The following is a 22,727-nucleotide window of genomic DNA, read 5'->3' as shown; positions in this document are numbered from 1 at the left end:
GAGTTTTTCCTCTCCACTGTCGCTACAAGCATGCTTAGTGTGGGGGATTGTATTTGAGTCAATGAGTCAATGCAATCAACTGGTTTTCCTTAGATAGAAAACTTTGTATCAATCTGACTGTATGATCTGGTTGAACTGTAAAGTGCCTTGAGATGACATGTGTTGTGAATTTGGCGCTATATAAATAAACTGAATTGAAATTGAAATTGAAATTTAAATATAAAGTTTAAAGTTCATAAAACAGTAAAACTGGGGAAATTTCAGGGAACTTCTTTAGCCGTGGACAGGTGGTCCAGAAATCGGGGACGTCTGGTCACCGTAGTGTGACTGTACTGTGACGTCAGTCACCTTCCCCAGTTTACAGGTCGGGTTGGAACAGTCCCCACCTGTTCCACCTGTAGCTCATCCAACTGCTGCTCCTCCACCTTTTGCTACTCCTTCTGCCCCACCTAATGTTCCACCTGCTGCTCCACATACTGCTCAATTATCTGTTCTTCCTGTTGCTCCTCCACCTGCGGCTCCTCCACCTGTTGCTCCTTCATGCTACTCCTCAACCTGCTGACCCTCCTGCTGTTTCACCTGCTGCTCCACCTGCTACTGTCGTTGTAGTTTTGCTTCACTTTATCTAGGGAAGCATGGGTCTTTATGTAAACGGCAGTTATACAAGCTTTTTTTTTTGTATAAACCCATTTCTTAACTGACCCTGCTGTGACCCTGGCTCCACACCAGCTGTTAGATGAACCGAACACTTCTAATTCCTTTCTGTTTCAAACTCAGATCATTCAGGTTGCTGCATACTGATGATAAAACTGTGACTAATGTGGAAAGCTCCATAAAGTCCTGTTCAAACAGCCAAAGTTAACAGATGTATGTGTTTGACTAGTTTAGTTTGTTAGATTCAAATGTAGGATTAAAAATGTAAACAAGAGATTTGATAATGTTCTTATCAGCATTGTTCTCAGTAAGCCCAGAACTCTGATGATTGATGCTGTTTTATATGGATTAGTTAGCAGATGGTGATTCATTGCTGGAAGTTCTGTTAGGATTTTATTCATAATTAGAGACGTTTAAAGGGGTTAGAGACTAAAAAGATCGAATGACTAGTGTCTCTTTAGCATGCTGCATCTCTGATGGAAATATAATAACTTTATTGATCTCACTTTGGAAAAAAATTAAGTCTGCATTTAACCCATCCCGTTGGGGAGGAGTGGGCTGCCATTGTGCAGTGCCTTCGGAGCCATCAGGGGTTAAGTGTCTTGCTCAACCCAGAGTGGAGTCAGTGGGATTTGAACTGCGTACTTGCAACCTTCTCAGAGCACAAGCACACTGCTCTAACCCACTAGGCCAACAGTTCAGTTTCGCTCTGCCTTTAACCCATCATGGTTGGTGTGCAGTGGCCTGCCATCATGGGGTGCCCGATGAGCTATCGGGGGATAGGAGTCTTGCTATAAGGTCCAGATTATCTAGTTCTCTCTAGCCAGTGGTGAGAGTGTGTTTAGAGTTCTTTGGTGTTTCTGATTTCCTGATCCTGACCTCCTCTGCCTCTCAACCACTGAGCCTGCCTGTTCCTGCCTGAACGGCCTGCCTGAACTGTCTGTGGGCCCCTGGAACCCTGAACCAGCCTGTTCCTGTTCTGATTTGTTTGCCTGACCTGGCTTCGGACTCCTGTATGTTCTCCGGGGCTGCAGCATCTGGGACACTCTGAGCGGCATCTGCCACATCTTGTTGGGAGCCTACTGGCCGGATCCTACCTTGTTCTATGGAGTTAGATTGAACTGTTAAACCAGGTTACTGACTCACATGGATAATCATCCTTCGTCAGATTATCATGGTTACTAACCTGTGTTTCTCCTCAACAGAGTTTCCAGTTATAGACACCCTAGCCCCTGATATAGCAGATCCACAACCCTCTTTGTCTTACATAAAAGCTTTTAATTATCCCACTGTCAGTCTCGCTTTGAATACTGGCTCCTTCTGTTCTGAATCTGACAAAGATATCTAAAAAAATTTAGCATGTTGACGTTGCAAGATTAAAGGATAATAAGTAGATAAATGCATCATGAAATAAATCAATTTAACATGAACCATTAAATGTCCTGTTAAATAATTTACATCTATTTATTTAATACACCATTAACTACTTAAATGTGCCATTAAATCAGCAAATTACATAGTTGAATAAATAAATGTTTATTAATTTAAAGATGTAATGGCATCTGTGCAGCAGATTCATCATAAAAATATTTTATTTTTATCTTCGTTCCTCAGACTCAGAGGGCAGGATGAGTTCGGCTCTATTGGCTGCTTCACTCTGATCAAAATGTCACAACTGCTTCCAACATGAGTTATTCTCTGGAAAATGAGGAAATACGTTGAATAAGTGACTGCGATAGAACTCTGAGGAGATGCAGCCTTTTCTCCTGGCTTGGTCTGAAAGGATCTCTAATGAAGTCATGAAAGAGGGAGCTAGAGTCAGGTGGGCGGGGCTAATGTCGATCCTGTCTGCAGTCTGTGGCGGCTTCCCCAAATGTGGGTGTCCACTTTAACCCTCCCAGTGGTTAATGACCGGCACTCCTTCTGCACACTTCATCAGGCTTGATGTCTTTTATTTCTATTCTTCAAGAGTTTGTTAAAGGCAAAGTCCGGTCAGAGAGGATAACCAATGGGTCATTAATTATACATAAAATTTATACGAATTTAGCGTTAATCTTTAAAAAAATAAAAACAAAAATTTTCGTTGCGATCACTGAGTCTAGGAGCGGCCATATTTGCCCAAATATTGTAACACCTCACTCCTGCCATCTTCCGGGAGTGACATCACGGTGCGGTAAGCCTAGCGCCATTCTCCCCGCTTTGCAAGCAAAATCCATGGGAACTACTAGACACATCTGCAATCAACAACAATTATTGAAGATTTCCAGAGGACTTCACCATTGAAATTAACCAGAGCTATAGGGAAACTGACAATGCCCATGTGCATGGCATGTTGGATGTTGGAATACATCGGGTAAAAGTGAAAAAACAATTAGTTATTCCTGATCCTCCACGGACGGGTTCGACGTTGGATTGCCAACTTGAAGAGGGAGGATTTGTCAACGAACTTCTGGCCAGAGAACAAATAGATGAGTAATATGTAGCCAACATTTGGAAGAATAAGATGAACAAGATGACTTGGATAATAGCGCGTTGATTACCAGCCGATACCGCACACAAACCTGTAGGTGGCAGTAGTGTTCTTTCACAAACATGGATGCTTCCAGTAAAGCGATTCCAATAAAATTACTCTTAATTAAAAACGCTTATCATTTATTGTACAATTCAACTCAGTTTATCTCTATAGAGCCATTTTGCAACACGTCATCTAAAGGCACTTTACAGTTCACCAGATCATTCAGTCAAATTGATTGAAAGTTTTCTTTCCAAAAGAAAACCAGTTGAATGCATGAGTGACTCAGTGACTCGAAGGCAATCCCTCACACTAAGAATGTTTGAAGCGACAGTGGAGAGGAAAAACTCTTTTTAAACAGGAAGAAACCTCCAGCAGAACCAGGCTCACTGTGAGCGGCCATCTGCTGAGGCCGAACAGTATGTAATAATTTCATACTTAAAGTAATTTCAGAACTTTGTATGCTGAATGGGATTGGACCTTTCCTTTAAAATGTTTTAAGATTCAGTAAATATATAACACAAAAATATCTTAATGATTTTCTACTAAAAACGAAGAAGAACCCTCCAGTAGTTCGTAGAGGGGTAGCTGTCCAGAAGCTGTTCAGGAAGAGATGGCAAGACAACGTCTGGGATTAGATAAATGCTGCATGCACTAAGTAGAGCATGATGCTCAATTCCTCTGTTATCTCACTAGAAAAATGCCACTTCAGTCTGATCAGTTCCAAACACAAGAAGGTAGATGTCAGAAAGCAGGCCTAATTATGAATATGACCAAAATTAAAGATGTTCACTGAAGTTTGTTGAAATGCAGAGGTTTCAAGTAACGAAGTACAAATACTGTACTGTACTTAAGTAAACTTTTAAGTACACTTTTTAGGTATCTATACTTTACTCCATTACTTATTTTTCTCCCTTTTCTGACTTCTACTCATTACATTTTCACACAAGCATCTGTACATTCTATTCCTTACATTTTTAGAACAACCGTTACTCGTTACCCTTGGCTTTGGTTTAATGCAGAGATCATGGATTAGCGAACGTGGTCCGGTGTTCTGCCGAAAAGTGCACGCCTGCCGAGATGCATCCCCAGTATGGGTGTTATGAACTTGAACATTAAATCCAAAGATTTTGTCCAAGTTACGGATGACTTATTTGTTGTAGTTTCTCATTATTCACACACAACAATAAATAGTGATAGCCAACGTCAGTTTAGAAACGGCAAAGCTTTGTCTTAAGTGGAAAATCAAACGCGCATCTACACAGCACAGCGTTCACAGACCAGTGTGATGCATTCGCAAGCGTCAGATAGCTATGGTGCATTCAAGAGCATGGGACATTTCACACTTACAAGGAAAGAGGTATAAACGGAACAGAACTTAACTCATACAATAATGTATTTATTCAGAAACAGTGTGGGCTTTCTTACAATACGGAATAATCTATGACTGTGTTTCTGTTATTTTTTGATTATGCACATCTACTAACTTTTTATTCTCAAAAATCTATAATATTACAGCAGCAAATTATCAAAGTTTTTCAAAGGCCTGTTTAAAAGCTCCAAATGAGGCTTCAGATCATACAGCGACAATTGCGCTGTCATTGTTTTACTGGCAGAATTTGCATTTGCTGACCCTTGTCCTTTAACTACTGACGGATATACAGGAATACAGGTCATACAAGTGTCAGCTCCTCTGAGATAGCACGGGATGCAATTTTTGGCAATTCCTTTTTTTTTTTTCAGAATTCAATGTATACCATGAATGCATAAATACCTCATTTTATTTCAGTGTTAAATAGTGTTTAAAGTAACAGATCATTAAAAATGTCTCTGGACCTTTACTGGTTGATGATTTTCTTTATTCGTACCCCACTGATTAATTGGTTACCCGTGGTTTAATGTTTATATATATTTATTTCATGTCATGTGTCCCATCAAACGCAGATCTTTGACCATCCACACATATGGAAATCTAGTGTATTTGATGAGTTATATAACTCAAACACTCATTGGTTAAGGAAATCATCAGAAGTAAGCAGGTTTTCTTCAAACTGCAAAAGTGAATTGTCTATGTGTGTACTTTTGACACCACTGTTGAAATGAACCAGTGGATGCTGGTGTCTCTGAATCCATGTGTGATGGGAGCTCACATCATCATTAACAGAGAAGGGAAAACGATCAGATCCGTATCTGAATTAGTACCACATTAAAAAGGAGCTGAAAGTTGATTATTTAATGAGGTTAGAAGGTCACAGCTGTTCAGGCTGCTGATATGAGTCACATATGGGCAAAATATGACTAGCATTAGCCTGCTGTGTGAACATGGCCAGAGTTAGCATCTATGCTCATTCTTTAGCATCCAGCAGATTATTTAATGAACCTAATTTACTTTGCTCTGACCTGGATTGGACGATGAAATTATGCACATTAAAGCAAAGTTATTTCACTTAAAGCTTCATTTATCTGCAGACCATTCAAATAAAAAGGTAGGTGTTTTATGATGATATTCCAGCTAAAAAAGGATTAAATTCTGATCTATCCACATAAACACGAAGACATCTTTATTTCTGTCAGATTGAATATGATGACAAAAAGAAACCCTGAATAGGAAGAAAACCAGACAGAAAGCACTGATTGGGTATTACCTTGGCAGGTGTCCCTCAAACACAAAGGTCTTATTATCCCAGTCATCAGGGTCGGGAGCGTAGATCTTTCCAAGGACGGTGGTTGGCATACGGCCTGAAGAAAAATGCATAGATCAGCTGGATTGCTCCTGATCAAAGACAGAACCAAACCCAACATGCTGCCTAGCCCTCATTTCCATGTAGACATATCGGTATCTGCTTTATACCGGTTATTATGCTAGTGAAGATTCTCAGTCATCCAGGTCATAGTCATTCCAAAAACGTAAAAAAATCCCCAGGACTTTGTTTCCAAGTTTATAGACGTTTCGCTTCCCATCCAGAAAGCTTTCTTAATTCAAAATATCTGGAGTATCATGGAGCTCAGGGCTTTTTAGAGTTGCCCAACAAGAGCCTTGTTATTGCTTAGAAAACATGCATTCATTAAGGTCGTTGTTGGCCAGCAAATTAAACCGAAACTGGCCAATGCCTCTGTAATCGGGAGTCCTTAGGGTAGGTATTGGCCTAGCTTACAGAAGCGATGTTTTGACCTCCTGGGTGGCAATAACTGGATTCCTTCACACCCCATTAAAACCACTTGTGTCATTTGTCCAAAATGTGTACATTTTCGTCCTCAAAAGAGTGTCTTTAGGGAGTAGGTGGATAGCAGAGTCTTTTCAGGAGGAGGGAGCACTCCTGTGTTGAGCTGTGCATCTGTGGAGAGTTTGTTTGGTTTCTACAATATAAAGATCAAAGCATTCCTCACTGCATTAAATTGAGAAAGCTTCTGTTTTAAATGATCCTCAGAGCTTTTCTCACCTCTGTGGCTGTTGATCGATATCTGCTTCTCTCCGGCCAAGTGAGCGTGATCGTTTTGGTCCCCAATGGTCACAGTCAGAGTGCTGGTCACTGTCTTGGCTGGATGCCCGCTGTCACTCATGACCACAGGAAGCAGGAACTCTTTCTGCCGTTCGCGGTCAAACGTCCTGAGAGCTGTTAGCGTTGCAGAACCGTTCAAGTTATCCTGGAGGTAAAAGTCATTACTATAGCGGTACTCTGGAGGGACGCTGAAGCGAAAGGGAGGTCCGTTCTCAGGAGAGTCCCTGTCCACAGCTCGAAGGACGGTGGAGGTTTGGTTCAACCTCACCACCTAAAGAGGAAGCACAGGGTGAAAGCTTAGTTACAGCCAACAACCCTTAAGTCCTGAGGTCGGAGTCTAGCCTACCTGCGGACCGGCTACATTCTCAAAGACCACAGGAGAGTAGGCTGCCTCAAACTCTGGGCCATTGTCATTGACATCCAACAGAGGCAGCTGAACGGTAGCGCTTCCTGTAAGAGCCGGGATGCCATGATCTGTTGCTATGATGACCAAGAGATGTTGGGCCGTCTTCTCTCGATCAAGGGGCCGGGCCACAGAGAGCAGACCGGACTGGTCAATAGTAAACAGGCCCTCTGGGTCTGAGTCCTCAGACAGGCTGTAGGCTATATCACGGTTCTGGCCAGAGTCAGAGTCACTGGCCACCAAATGGGCCACGCTGGTTCCCACGCTTACATCCTCAGGCAGCGGTGCCAGAGCCAGAAAGTGAGGAATGAAGACTGGAGCATGATCATTGTAATCCTCCACCTCGACCACGCAGTGTAGAAAGCTGGAGAAGTCCAAGTCCTCCACCTGGTAAGCGGAGACAGTGCAGCATTTAGCAGTAGACAGAAAAACACACTGATAGACCAATTGGTGTAGTTCTAAAAGTTCTACCAGGGAAACACACTGGCTTTGTCAGAACGTCCACACAAACATCTAAATGCCACCATGTTTGGCGGGTTATATATTGACTTTATAGTGGAACTCATTTAACTGACCATTTAGACAGAGGATCACTACTTTTCATTCCCCGTTTGCCATGTGACTCCTCCCTGCATGGGAGGAGTCACATGTCAACAGCACCGGGGTGGACATTTGGACAGAGCCACTGAACATGTCTACCAGGGAAACACACTGATAAACCAATTCAATTCAATTCAGTTTATTTATATAGTGCCATTTCACATGTCATCACAAAACAAATGTCATCTCAAGGCACTTTACAGTTCACCAGATCATACAGTCAAATTGATTCAAGTTTTCTGTCTAAGGAAAACCAGATGATTGCATCGAGTCATTGACTCAAATGCAATCCTTCACACCAAGCATGTTTGTAGTGACAGTGGAGAGGAAAAAAAATCCCTTTTTAACAGGAAGAAACCTTCAGCAGAACCAGACTCAGTGTGAGTGGCCATCAGAGGAGGCTGACTGGGGTGCAAGGAGACAGGAGAGATACAAAAAGCTACTGTAAAAGGCTGCCCCATCCAGGAAACACACAGGCAGCCAGGCAATCCAAATGGCATAATTCTAACATGGCTGGCCAGGAACAAGCTCTCCTACCATCCAGTTTTAAATGTGACACAGAGTTGAGGAGGATCTCCAGGCAATAGTAGATAGTGAGACTATGCTCAGAAGCTGGTCCAGACCCCCACTTTGTTTCTTTATGGACTGGATCTAGTTTGAATAAAATAATTTCCATATGTTATGTGTTTTTCTAAAGCTATGTAACATCTTGGGTGACTATGTCTGGACTGTGACGATAAGAAAATATGCAGGACAATAAATTGTTCTTGAAACAATTGCGATAAAAAATAATATCGGCATTGGGTTTGAATCCAAAGTCTTTCTGTGCTGCAGTGTTGATGTTATGGTTTAGAACTAGTTTCATCTACGGGTTTCCAAATCTCATAAATCAAAATCTGGATGGAGCCCGTTAAAAGTCCTGCAGTTCTCCTGGTACCGTGTCTTGTCTCTGTTCCTCTTAACCACTGGGCAAGCCTGTCCCCATCTGAGCGTGTCTTACTGAGCTTGCTGCTGGACTCATGGACATTTAAACCTGCCTTATCCTTCTGTGGATTCCTGGAACCCTGGATCTCTCTGTTCCTGTTCGGATCAGAACCCCTGCCCGGTCTACAGATTCCTGGATCTCAAAATGGTCCTGTTCTGAACTGTTTCCTTGACCTGGATCCGTCTCCTTCCCAGCTCAATTTTGATGCTCACTTGCAGCATTGCAGACACTCTGTACAGCTCACCTCCACAGCGCATGGGCTGATCCTGCCTCACCCGAGAGGATGAACGGATAATCATCTTCTGTCTCTCTGTTTCTCCCACAACTAGAGTGCCAGTGATGGGCGATGCTCCGCTTTCCATCGCAACAGCTGCAGGTCCGCAGATTCATAGCACCCCATGTTCTGTTCTGTCTCTATTTTCATTTTTGTCATTAAACATTTTAACGCTTCCTACTGTCTGTCCGCTGGGTCCTTCTGTTTTATGTCAGTTTGACTAAAATCCATTAGAACATTAATAGAAAGCTCTGATGTCCTTCAAGAAAAAATGCTGTTTTATCTCTGCTGGAGGAGGCCTGGGTGAGAATCCTTACAAGACCTTAAATCTTCAGTGTTTATGATCAGAGACCTTTCTGCACCAATTCAGCACCATATAAACCCCTGACTGAAGCTGGATGTGATCCAGCGATGGTCAGAAGGACCCAAACAGCTCAGATTCAATCCTCAACAGTAACTAAATATGCGGCAGCAGAAGCTATAACAATTGGCTCAGAGGCAGGGGGAGTAATGAGAAGGCTTTTATCTAAAGGAGAACTGCTGTACTGATTGCAAATGAACAACAGGTGTGAGGAGCTGGTAGCCATGGCAACCGAGGAGTATCATGGCTGGGAATTACAGAGAAAAATAAGCTGAGCTTCTCAATAAGCCAGAAAATGCTAGAATCCAAGCTGAGACCAAAACGCACCTTCAGAGTGAGGTTGAACTTCTGCTCGCTGTGCCGTTCGTAGTCCAGCCGTTTCTTCAACCTAAGAGTTCCTCTCTGCTCCTGCTTCTGACTCAGCATGTAGAACTTCTGCTCCTGATCTCCGGCCACAACGCTGAATGTAAGCTGAGCGTTTTCCCCAGTGTCCCGGTCCTCAGCAGCGAGTTCCAGAACCTTACCACAAACAGAACCATCATGCTAACTGAGGTTAGACTCTAAACCAAGGAAAGGTGCTTCCTGTTGGATCATTTGGCAACACAAAAAAATAATTGACTCAGAGCAGAACAATTATTTTGTCCTAATTCATGCTTTTCTGACTCTTTCTAAACCTTTTAGGACCTTTTCTCAATATATGTACTTGTGCGTTCTTGTGTGCTTGTGTACTCGTGAAACTTCATCAGCCTCAGGCCTAGTACTGTTCCAATTCACAAAAACAGCAGACCGAGAACGGACAAAGTCCCGGATGTTCTTCTTGCCCCTCCCTCTTTACCCAGCATGCATCAGCAGACTTGTCTGTTCTTGTGATTGACAGCTGTCCCAGCATGCACTGCGGCCACAGCAGCTTCCAGGTTAGCGCTCACAAAGCTCCGAGTACGGCTTTCTATCACTTGAAGAACATTTCCAGGATTAAAGGACTAATGTCTCAGCATGATCTGGAAAAACTAATCCATGCGTTTGTTTTTCATTGAATTGATTACTGCAACAGTGTTTTCACAGGTCTACCTAAAAAGTGGATCAGACAACTGCAGCTGATCCAGAACGCTGCTGCCTCGTGTGCTCACTAAGACTAAGAAAGTAGAGCTATTCACCCCAGTTCTAAAGTCCTTACACTGGCTCCCTGTATCTCAGAGAATAGACTTTAAAATTCTTCTGTTAGTCTATAAATCTCTGAATGGCTTAGCACCTAAATACATCACAGACTTGCTATCAGTGTATCAACCCTCCAGACCGCTAAGGCCTTCTGGCTCCAGCCTGCTCTGCATACCTAGAACCAGAACTAAACATGGAGAAGCCGCACTTAGTTCCTATGCTACACTTATCTGGAACAAACTTCCAGAAAACTGTAAAAGTGCGGAAAGCCTGAGTTCCTTTAAATCAAGACAAAAAACACATTTGTTTAGGATTGCCTTCGACTGCTCTAGTTAAATAGTTCAACTGAAACATCTTTAGTTGAACCTTTTTATTTTCTTTAGTCTTATTGTTTTTAATATTCATTTTTGTTTCTGCATTTTTTATTTTATTTTTTTATTTTTTTCCTACTTGCTTTGATTCTGTTTTATTGTCCTATATTTTAACCATGTAAAGCCCTTTGCATTGTCTTTGTACTGAATTGTGCTATACAAATACATTTGCCTTGCCTTGCCTATTAAGTTAAAAGTTCTCATTTCTGTTGCTGTTGTTCAATAAAAGTAAGTTTTAAGATCAATTAAGGCGAGAACATTATACCTTTAAGCATCACTATATGGTCCATTTAATGATTTAATGGGTAATTTAAAAACGTTTTTCCGTTGTTGAGAGTACTGCAGCAACCAGCGGACCTCCGAGGCTAATGGCAGCCAAGGCTAATGTTAGCCCGTCTGCAGCAGCCCTCTCTTTATCGACGATCAGAGTCCGAGTGATGTTTTATTTTGAAAAATATAAAATATTAGGGTATTCTCTCCAAATTACATCAGTCAGTGCATCTGTTCCTCTTAAAACAGGTTAATTCAGGTCAAGATGCATCCTATAAATAACAACCTTGTGAAGCGGGATTTTCTGCGGTTACAGCGACCAAAACAAAACTATGGAGCAGACTGGACATCAGGAGCACACTTTGTGTGTCATTGTCTCCAATTACACCCTGAGCTTGTTTCGGAGAAACAAGCTCAGGGCTCCCACTAATTCAACATAATGGTGAGCTTTATTTTTATGTTGTTGTATTTGATTTTATGCCAGTCGTATTATTTTATTTGATTGTATTTAACCCTCACACTTTAAAGGCCGGTGCGTGAAAATATTGTCTGACATACAACCGGTCCGTGGTGCAAAAAAGGTTGGGGACCGCTGGTCTAAACCATAAGGTCTGTCCTTAGTTCCTGCTCCTGATCCTCTGATCAGTTATTAATCCTGTTGGACACCTGACCGGGGACTCTGGTCTGCCACAGAAAAAAAACGGACATTTGCTCAGATCCAAAAACAAATTAGTTCCACTTAAGTTATCAACGCCCAGCAGCTGGCATGTTTAGGAAATTAATTTGGCTATGAGCCATGATGCCGAAACATCTGAGTCATAAAAGCTCCAAACAGGTGCAGAAGTAGATGATTCAGACTGTAAATCCAGGGAAAGGCTGAAGGCTCTGATGTATAAAAGTTTCTGATTGCTTTAAACTGTCAGGCTAATCTGAGGCCTTAAAGGCGTTGTTTACCCACCTCTGAGTTGGGCTCTGATTTCTCAGAGATTCTTGCTTGACAGGAATGATCTAGGAACCTTGGAGCATGGTCATTTACGTCTGTTATCTGAATGGTTGCGGTTCCAGTTCCAGTCATCCCTCCTCCATCTCTGGCCTCCACAACCAGCAGGTAGGACTCCACCTGCTCCCGGTCTAGACCTCCTACGCCTACAGAAATAGTTCCTGAGGTGGGGTTGATGGTGAACATGTCTGAGGAGGTGGGCACTCCACCCAGTCTACTGTCTGTGGAGTCTAAAATACCCACAATCCTATAGGACAGCACAGCGTTTTGCCCCACGGCCGAGTCATCCAAGTCGGTCGCGGTCATCTCCATGACGGACGTCCCGGGTGCTGAGTTCTCTGCCACATCTCCAAGGCAACTGAGAGCGCAGGGGAACACTGGGGCGTTGTCATTGATGTCCCACACATTGATGATGACGTCGGTGAATCCCGTCAGACCCTCACCCCCCTCATCTGTTGCCAGGACGACAAAGCGCCAAACAGCACGCTCCTCGCGGTCCAGTGTCCTCTGGGCGTAGATCTTTCCTGTGACCTCATCGATTATGAATTCGCTCTCAGCACCTTGGCCATGGAGGGAGTACCGCAGGGCCTCCTGGTCAGCATCCTTATCTGGGTCGGACGCCGTCACCTAAAATGTCAACAGAGACCCTCAAATGGTTACTGAAACACTCCTGACCTGAAGACATCTCCTCACTGAAAACCTTCAAATATTTGTTTTTTTCTACTCAGTTTTTTCTGCTTGTTTTTTTACTCTGCTTTTAGAGGGATCCAATGGATGTAAAGTCTGTTTTTAGAGTCAGATCTGGACTCTGGTTGGTTCCAGCCTCTACTGGATTCACTGGAATGTTCTGGGTCCAGTTCTGCTTCCGTCTAGCTTGTTTCCCAGTGTTCTTCTCCAATAAGCCAAACAATCCTTTTAAAACAGCTTTCCAAAAATGATAGCTCTTCCTAAAATACAGATAGTATTCCAGTGTTGATCTCTTGGTATTCAGTGTCTGTTCTTGCTAATATCAGACCAACCCATCTCCTTCTGTCTGTCTCTATTTGTTTTAAGGAGGATTTAAAGATAAAATCATATAAAAGAAAGACAAAATTGGAATTTTTAGTTTTCCTTTCTGGACCTCAGTCACTGATTGGATGCGGCATCTGAAAAATTGAAACTCCAACTTCTACAGTTGATTTGTTTTTTGATTCCCTGTCTAGCTTACAGAATGACTCCTGTAAAACAACCACAATCAACCTCATTTGTTTTCTTGTCTGAAGAAAACAAAGGACAGAGAAAAAAAATTAAAGACAGAGAAAAATTGAAGACAGAGAAAATCATCTTCCACTAAAAGAAATTGAAAATTACAAAAGTAATAATAATAAAACATTTTTAAAAATGGAAATCGTGAAATCATAGATAGAGCGGGGACTATATAGTAGACTCAGTTCACTGACCTTTCGGACAGATTATCACTACTTTTCAAGGTGCATTGTGGGAAATTTTGAGTCCTCTACTTATTCATCCACTAGATACTTGGACACTCATGTAAAATGGTGTAAGCCCTCTATAGTGCTCTATGCTTGGGTTAGGGTAGATGTTCAGACACAGAAAAATACATCCATATCCATATATTAATAAATAAAAGAAGTAAACCAGCCTGATGGAGCTTCTGAACTACAATGCTGTCGAGGAACCCTTTGAGGCAACAATCAGTGAAATCAGGTGTTTTCTGTAACATTCAGGAAAAGTTTAGTCAGAAAAAAAAGGGGGGGGGGGGTCAAAGAGCTTTCATCTGTCTGGAACAGACTGTTTTTTAGAATTATTTTATTAACAAAACTCAAAATCGATATTTTATTCTATTAAATCATCATTTTGTACATTTTTATTTATTTTTACTTTTTCAGTTTTGTGTTATTTAATTTAGTAGAGTGAAATGTTAATTTTCTTTATTGGGAGGGGGTGCAGTGTGTGTGCCGCAAAAAGGCCACAACAGCTATCAGCGCCTCTTCCCACAGCCTGCCAGCCTCTGTGCGGGGCACCAGTTTGTCATCCCCCCCAGTGAAATAATGGATGATGGTGAACCAGTAGTCATTCTGAATTCAGAGGAACTGAAGCATTTATTTCCTAAACATGACATCCCAGTGGAAGATAAACCCCAGAGCAGTTTAGGACAAAGGCTGGTTCCACCAAAGATCAGGTCAAAGGTCATTCTGTTAGGGATGAAGAAGGGAGGAACACTGGTTAGAGAGAGGAGGACAGGAATCTTCTGTTCCTCACTAAACTAAGGAAGAAGAGAATAAACTAAGAACAAACACCAACCCGTCCTGAAGACTGAAACAACCTTCTAGAGTCAACGAGGCTTGCTTGGTCAGTTTGCTGCCTGCATCATCATACCTGCAGGACAAAGACTGGTGAACCATCCAGCTCCTCCGTCACGCTGCCGTAGTATTCGTTCACCGTGAACACGGGGGCCTCGTCATTCTTGTTCACTACGTTCACCGTCACCGTTGTGTAATCTTCCCACTTCCCGTCTGAAGCCAAGACATGAAGCTTGTATCTGAGAAAAACGTTTCCAACAGAAAAGAGATTTCAGCATCAAAACCTCAGAATTGTGAAGCTAGTGTTGGGTCACTTAGAAGACCTGAGGAGTTGATTTTAACACTCAGGGACATAAAGGGACACCTTAGGAACGTCTCTGCTTCCTTCTCAGCAGTGAACAGAAAACAGCTGCTTCATTTTAAACAAGCAGCTCGTTAAAATCAGGCTGTTTACTTTCAGTATTGATTCCTCTGCTAAACACTGATGATCATCAAGTTGTTAAACATCATGTGTGCAATAATGACTACTGCTCCTGTTCTCGTCTGGGTGACTGCAGAGACGTTTCTGTTTGTTTTACAGTGCAGCAGAGGGAGCTCCTTTAGATAGAAGATGTTCTGCCTTGATGTCAGTGACTGAGTTCAATGATCAGAGCGATCTGAGAAAAGCTTAAAGAACAAAATTATGGTGTCACTATACAATAGCAGCCATTCAGAATGGCCCTTCCTAGTCAAAAGCCATTCAAAAGGCAGCAAAATCCCCTCCAACTTCTAGCCACCGGAGTGACCCCTTCTTGCATATTTTTTACTCTGACTCCATCCATTCACTGAATTACAGGGTCTGACCAGGAGATTACGCTTCTCCTTAGATCTTAATGTCGACATATCATGACAGAAAAAACATTTTAATACAAATATTGATGTTTAAAAAGGAATTGTAAGGGGCCAGCAAAGCTGTCAGTGGGCAAGAGGTGGGGTCCACCCTGGACAGGTCGCCAGTCTATTGAAGGGCAACACAAAGACAAACAACCATTCACTCACACACTAACACCTAAGGAGAATTTAGAGAAGCCAGTTAACCTAACAGTCATGTTTCTGGGCTGTGGGAGGAACCCACACATGCACAGGGAGAATATTCAAACTGCATGCAGAAAGACCCTGGGCCAGGAATCAAACCATCTTGCTTTGAGGCGGCAGTGCTACTCACTGCTCTACTGTGCAGCCCGGATGGACTGAGCGTCAGAAACTATTCGGATTGGTGGTGATGTTTAATTTTTTATTTTAATTCAATTCAGTTTATTTATATAGTGCCAATTCACAACATATGTCATCTGAAGGCGCCTAGCTGTTTTAAAACCTTTAGCATGAGTCAATACTTGGAACCTGAGGGTTGTTTGGGGGGTAAATGAGGCAAGAAAGTCGCCCTGTTGCTGTCACATCAGATATAACAGATCTGTTCAACTTCTCATATCTGATCTTTAGGAAAGAAGGAGGTCCGGTAGGATGAACTTTATCTAGCTCAGCCCCACAGACCAGAAGAAGTAGACACAGCAGAGTCCAGCATGAAAGTTGCAGTCAGCCCTTTGTACCTTTTGTTCAGTTCGTAGTCCAGAGGCTGAGCGATGAAGATGGCTCCCACCTCTGGCTCCACGTCAAACACGCCTCCTGTGTTTCCTGATGTGATCTGGTAGCGAAGCTTGGCATTTCCACCTGCAGCCGAGAAAGCAAAGTCATTTTTACAAAGTGACAAATCTAACTGATGAAGGGCTTAATGAACGACTCCCCTAAATCTAACTTTTTTCTTATAAACTGTATGAATAGAAGTCTTATAGAGCCAGCAATGTCAGGACAATTTACTGCACATTTGTTCAAATCACGCTTTTTTGTCTAAGACTGTCTGTTTGGCGCCCTCCCCCGGCTAAAAAGATTTAAATTTAGCTATTGACTAAGAACTGAATGTGATGTCAGCAAAGGAGAGCTGACATCACCAGCACAAAGCTGGATAGCTGCTCTCTGCTGACTCTTGATTCGACACCCAGCGGTTTGCTTAGAGAGTGACAAAAATTTTCTTCATAATAAAAGTTTATGAAAAAAACAGCTAAATGCATTAAAACTGAAAAAACAGCCTTCATCCATCCAGTCTAGTGACCTGTTATCTGTCAGTTACATTGGAAAAAAACAATGATCTTTAAGAACTATTTAAATACAATTATTGTGATCAATAAATATCTGAACTGCACCACTCCGATCACCTCTGTCTGAGGGTCTTGTTTCAGACCAAACAAGACCCCTTTGGACAGAGGCTAGTGCATCCTAAAGAAAAATACCCAAGACCCTTATAAGATGAGCGCAGTGGTGTATGAAGTTAAGTACAGTGAAGAATGCTCTGATCTTTACATTGGAGGCATATAAGGAAGCCATTGATGTTAAGAGAGAAAAACCAACCTTAAACAGAGCGGGTGGACTTTGGTTCCAGCACTCAAAAACCTAAAATGCAGTAATAGTGTCAATTCCTTCTCACTATCATCTCAATCCTCATGGCCATGGAGGGGATCAAAACACCTCGTCTGTTCAGCCAGGCCAACAACAACCCTAACAACTCCCCTTTTCAGAGGGCCACTATCAGGTTTTGCTGGCCAACAAAGACCTCAACAACTCACCATTACTAAGGGTCTGGACCTTTTAGTTAACAGGCACCTCTTCTCTGGAACCAACTACCAGTTTTAGACTGTGAGACAGACACCCTGTCTACTTTTAAGGCAAGGCTCAAAGCAATCATTTTTGATAAAGCTTAAAGTTAAAGTGGCTCAGGTTCTCCTAAGCTCTCTATAGTTATGCTGCTATTGGCTTAGCCTACTGGAGGACATAGGAACCCCTTTTCATCTTTTTGCTTCATTTTATCTCTTTTCTTCCAAACTCCATCTTATATCAGAGATCTGATTGCTCCTTATGTCCCTAACAGAGCACTTTGCTCTCAGTCTGCAGGTTTACTAGTGGTTCCTAGAATTTCTAAAAGCAGAATGAGAGGCAGATCTTTTAGTTATCAGGCTCCTCTCCTGTGGAACCAACCACCAGTTTTAGTTCATGAGGCAGACACCCTGTTTACTTTTAACAGTAGGTTTAAAACTGTCCTTTTTCATAAAGTTTAGAGTTAGAGTAGGTAACGTTATCCTGAGCTATCTTTTTTTTAACAACCTGTTTGGTGATGTGGCAATAAGAATAATTGTCTTGATGCCAAAAAGAGAGTCAAACAGATTTTTGCCTTTACAAGTGGAGCAGTATGGCTATCACCATACTGTTCCGCTTGATTTATGCATGTAATTAGCTTTTATATGAAAGGAAAGGAAAAACAGAAAAAAGGAGAAAAGAAGAAAGAAAAGAAGATAAAAGGGAGGTAACGATAAAACATCTTCAGTCTGCTTCATCACCTCGAAAGAGCTGTAAGAAGAACAGCACATCAATGGATATAGTATAAGAGATACAATAAAGTAACACCTTGATACTATCGCTAAAGTATAAGAAGTACTATTTAATCTGACATGTATACTGTGGTAGCTGATCAGAATATGGGCTTTCTGTGTGGAAGTGAATCTCTAAGTACCTTGTGCATGTAACTTCTGCATGTAAAGTTTATCCAAAGGAAAAATGCTCAATAGTGGTTGTGAAGATCCAAAGATGCGCCCCTCCAAAGCACCAAGGCGAGCACCGGGGGACCCAAAGCCCCAGACGTCCAAAGGGATCCTAAGAGCGAAAGTGCCCAAGAGGGGCCAACCCATGAAATCCGACCCCCCGCCAAGGGAGGAGGAGAGACTGCCCTTAAGAAATCCCCCATCTGCCGCAATGCCGAAAGCCCCCAGGATGCGCAGGGACGAGTCTGCGGACTCCGCCGGCAGCCAGCCACCCCGAATTGGACCCGAGGCCCCAGGTGTGCCCTGCCCCCCGGCGGGAGCCCCGACCGGGTTAGGGTTAGCCTGTTAGGGTTATTCTGAGCTATCTTTGTAGTTATGCTGCTGACTGTATACTGTCTCTCTAAAGTGACCTAAGATGACATGTTTTGAATTGGCACTGAAGAAACAACCTGAATTGAAAATAACGTTTTCGACAATCTTTTAGTGGCTGATCAATGAAACATTCCCCTTAATGGTTTTACGGTGGTCTGCATCCCGATCCATTGTCCTCCATGTTAATATGAGAGGGAAAAACTGGGTCTCTAAAGACGAGAGGAGATTCAGAGCTTATTAAGGAGATGAAAGTGGAGGAAGGAGGGAGTCGAATGCTCTAATCCACCGTTTTGTACTGTCTGTCTGTTTCCATTCTAAATGAGACATAAGGGAATACATAGGATTGCGTTCCGTTGATTCATCCTCATTGTCTTTTTTTTGTACTTGTAGAATTCCCTTAAGCACTTAGAAATCACTGAAATCCAAACAGAAGAGAAAGTAGAATTGAACAGGGAATAATAAAACAGTTAATATAAACAAACAACTTGAGAGAAAATTAATGTTTTTTTCCCAGATGAACCAATTTTAAAGTTCTTCCTCCTCCCAGGGTGAGGTGTATCGCCGAATGCAGAGAGCCAAGAAAGACTGACTGGAGGCCTGGATTCTGGTTTCTGATTCTGCACTGAGTCTTTGAAAGATAAGCCTGCATTTAATGTGAGCAATGCAAAATTTATTTAATATGAATACAAAGCACTAGCTCAGGGCTTCCAAAAGGACCCCCCCGGGGTCACAATAAGTGATCCCTGTTGTATATGGAGGGCAGAAATATTTGATGATACAGAACTTCAAACGTACCATGAAATAAACACAAGTATTATAAAATTTTACTATTTTTAAATAATAATTATAGCAGGATTTTGTACAATAAACAAATAAATACATGTCTTGTTAAGTTAAACACTGGCGGTTTTCCTCTGGCGATGTGGGGGGTTGCCGTGGCAAAGAAGCCTCACTGTTCGTAGGGAGCAGAGGAAGAGCCTCTGCTCGATTTATAGTTTTAGTCAGACTCATGGTGTAAAGGCTGCAGGTAGCAAAACAAAGAAGAACTCTGGATAAGAACAGGAGTGAGAGGAAGCCATGGAGCGCAGTCAGCATAGGGATATGCATGTTTCCAGCACGCCTGCCGACAAGGGGGACAACTGGGACAGTTTTTTCTTTTTTTCCCCCAGCTTTTTATTGTTATTACGCTGTCACAAGTACAGAGCAACGAAATTCACTTTCTTCATTTAATCCATCTCCTTGGGGAGGAATGGGCTGCAATTGTGCAGTGCCTGGGGAACAGTGTGGGGTTAAGGGTCTTTTGCTCAGAGACCCAGGGTGGCAGTCTGTAGGAGTGGGGCTTGAATTCAGAACCACAGGATAACAATCTCTATGCCCTAACCACTAGGCCGCTTCTCATGTTTTCCAAGCGATAATAAGGATTTTAAATTGAGAAACGTCTTCAGACTTGGGAAAACAAAGTTCTTCCTCCTCTCGGGGTGAGGTGTATCGCCGAACGCAGAGAGCCAAGAAAAACAGACTGGAGGCCTGGATTCTGGTTTCTGATTCTGCATAGAGTCTTTGAAAGATAAGCCATTATTTGATTGAGGTGACAACCAACTGTTTTTGGAAGCTCCTCTGTGGGTTTACTAGACATAGGTGGACCTTTTCAAAGAGCGGCATGTTCTGTTGTGTCTGGAGTAAAGCCAGAGCTGACCTATTGTCAGGCTCTGTGGCGGTGTGATGGTCTCTGACTGCTCTGCCACCTCTGGACCTGAACAACAAGCTGCTCCTCAGCAAAGCATAAACTCCACCCTGTACTAGAACACTTATAAGTTTGCTGTTTTAACAACAATTAAAAAAATCTCTCATCTCATCAGTGTAATCAAGTGTCTGTAGTACAGTCCAACTGTAAACAGCAAGAAGAGATTTTGTTTTTTTTAATCAAAGGCAGGGGATTTACCATTGGACAATACTAGGCCGCTGTCTAGGGCCCCAAGTTCCCGGGGGCCCGTTAAAACTTTGTTTCCATATATAGTTAAAACAACTATTCCTTATTTGTAATCCATTCACTAATTTGCTTATAATGTAGCCTACACTGTGTCTCAGCCCCCCCCCCCCCATATTGGACAAGTCCATTTGCTGCACATGTTCAGAAAGGTCCAAACAGACAGCAGCAAACCATTTGAAAGCAAACAATGCGAAGAGCAGTGTTGCCAACTTAGTGCTTTTTTCACTATATTTACCGACTTTCAGACCCCTTCTAGTACTTTTATTTTAAAAATTCGCCTAGTGCCAAATCAAGGAGACTTTGGCAACAACATCTAAAAGCAGCGAACTCTGCTCTCCAGAGCCAGTAGATTGGTAATCCCAGTGTTGGGAAAGTTCTCTTTCTACGTGAACTAGTTCAAAGTTCAGTTCACACATTTTAAAATGAACTAGTTCAGTTCATAGTTGATAATTCAAAATTTTGAACTAAGTTCACAGTTCCAAAAAATTTTTTTTTCATATATTGCTCAATTACACCATAGCCTACTGTAGAACCACAGACGGCAATTATTTTATCAGTTGTAACACTGAAACTGTGCGTCAGATTTTATCTTCATATCCAGTTTTGAATCCTTATCCAACCAGGGTTTACATTAGCATTGAGGGGACAGCATTTCCCCATTGTTGCTTTAACGCTTTGTTGCTGTCCATTCACTTTACACTAGTAGCAGCTGCAGCTTTCACCCCTACAGTATATTCTCAAAAACATCAGAAAAAATGTGCTGCTTGAATGGTCTTTTTTATGAGGAATTATGAAAAGAAAAACAGGAAAGTAGTCTTTAAGGTGCAAATGTTTTTTTTTTATTATTTTAATTATTTTTTCCATTTGAAATTTCATTTCAGTACATACTAAAAAGGAATACTGGAATCCTGGAAAATTATACCAGGCAGGTTTAAGTGCGGATTTTTTTACTGAAAGCTGGCGTCTCCATGCTGCTGTGGCTTCCACGCTGCATTTTGTTTTGATGACGCACGTGGCTGTAGGCTACGACACTCGTAGCTGGTGTTGCCAGATTGGGTGTTTTTCCCGCTACATATTAAGGCCTGTTTACGGTGTGATTTAGCCGGGGTTTCGCCTGGAGGGCTCTATAGAAATTTGGCAACCTATTGAACGAAGTTGAACTGAGAGAGCGTGCCGTTCACAGACACCAGAATGAACGAGTTCACAATAACGTTCATCAGGCAGTACGTTCAGTTCACGTTCGCCCAAAATATGAACTAGTTCATGAACTTTCGTTCAATGAACGCGTTCAGGCACAACACTGGGTAACCCCGCCTCCTGCTCTCCTCTATCTTGTCTGCTGTCATGATTCATGCAGCTATTATTTCATCCAAATGAAAATGGAGAACAGATATGCAGATCATGGCTTGTCTGCAGTGAAAAAAAGGGTTAGTTACTTTAGCCGTCATCTTTTTGGAAACACAGGAAGGAGCAATCAGCTAAGTGAGCTTAATGCCTGGAAAAAAATCTTTCATTTCTTTTGAGACAGCATGAAAAGTCAGATGAGAACAAAACATAGGGAGGACAACAACAAGAAAAGGGAAAAGAAGAGGGGGACAAAACATAGAATAAATAACGTTTTAATTAATTTATTAATTAATAATGTATATCTGTACAATATGTCATCATTTTATGTTCTCAATTCAGAGGGCCCCCTGCCTGTGTTTGCCTAGGGCCCCAAATTTCCTAAATCTGCCCCTGTCTGTGAGGTACTGTGACCATTTTATCAGGCGTCATATCAGCAAAAACAATCATTAATGACAAGAACAAAACAAACAGAGTTCCTTGACATAAATATGATATTTATTTGACTCTATGACTTGAAATATATCACTCTAGGTATCAGCACTTTTTTCCATGGTTTATTGACTCCCTTCTGTAAAGTACAGGCCAGTCCACTGTGTTTCCTTAGCTGAATGTTTTCTGATCTCAGAGCAAACATTAGATGTATTTCTTAATTAAAAGTGTTTCCCCAGTCGAAAAGTAAAATTAAGACAAAAATGTCTGCTCTGCATAGTCCCTCATCCTGATTGTTAGTTCACCAACACCTCAGCTTTGCCACACTACCTACAGGCTCTGGTTATTTATAGTCAGCATCTAAAGACATATATTATGCATGGAATCCACTACATGACATTACAATTTCTTCTCCTCTTAGATTAAAAGGAAGATTTGCTCAGTATGCAAAGAGAAAAGGAAGCTGTCCTTGAGATGCACGGCTGTTTTCACTTAATAAGCACTTCTAGTAAGGCTGTCTAACAACACCAACGCTGCAGAAATCTCCACTTCTTTAAAAAATGCATGTTGCAGCA

At 42.0% G+C, this 22,727-nt stretch overlaps 1 protein-coding gene across 1 annotated transcript in view; it reads right to left on the bottom strand.

Moving 5' to 3' along the window:
- LOC119773099 (neural-cadherin-like) overlaps positions 1-22,727 on the bottom strand; it is a 348,848-nt gene that overhangs the window by 56,100 nt on the left and 270,021 nt on the right. The window contains exons 17-23 of the mRNA XM_038269917.1: positions 15,975-16,095; positions 14,465-14,627; positions 12,044-12,712; positions 9,617-9,808; positions 7,013-7,456; positions 6,607-6,937; positions 5,812-5,905 (exon numbers count right to left, since the gene is read on the bottom strand). Of these exons, the coding sequence (XP_038125845.1) occupies positions 5,812-5,905; positions 6,607-6,937; positions 7,013-7,456; positions 9,617-9,808; positions 12,044-12,712; positions 14,465-14,627; positions 15,975-16,095 (2,014 nt within the window). The remainder of the gene's footprint in view (positions 1-5,811; positions 5,906-6,606; positions 6,938-7,012; positions 7,457-9,616; positions 9,809-12,043; positions 12,713-14,464; positions 14,628-15,974; positions 16,096-22,727) is intronic.

The sequence above is a fragment of the Cyprinodon tularosa genome, unplaced genomic scaffold (genome assembly GCF_016077235.1).
Source record: "Cyprinodon tularosa strain WSP-4 unplaced genomic scaffold, ASM1607723v1 ctg741, whole genome shotgun sequence".
Classification (NCBI taxonomy): domain Eukaryota; kingdom Metazoa; phylum Chordata; class Actinopteri; order Cyprinodontiformes; family Cyprinodontidae; genus Cyprinodon; species Cyprinodon tularosa.
Note: the sequence above shows the minus strand (reverse complement) of the source record. Positions and strands in the feature narration are given on the sequence as shown.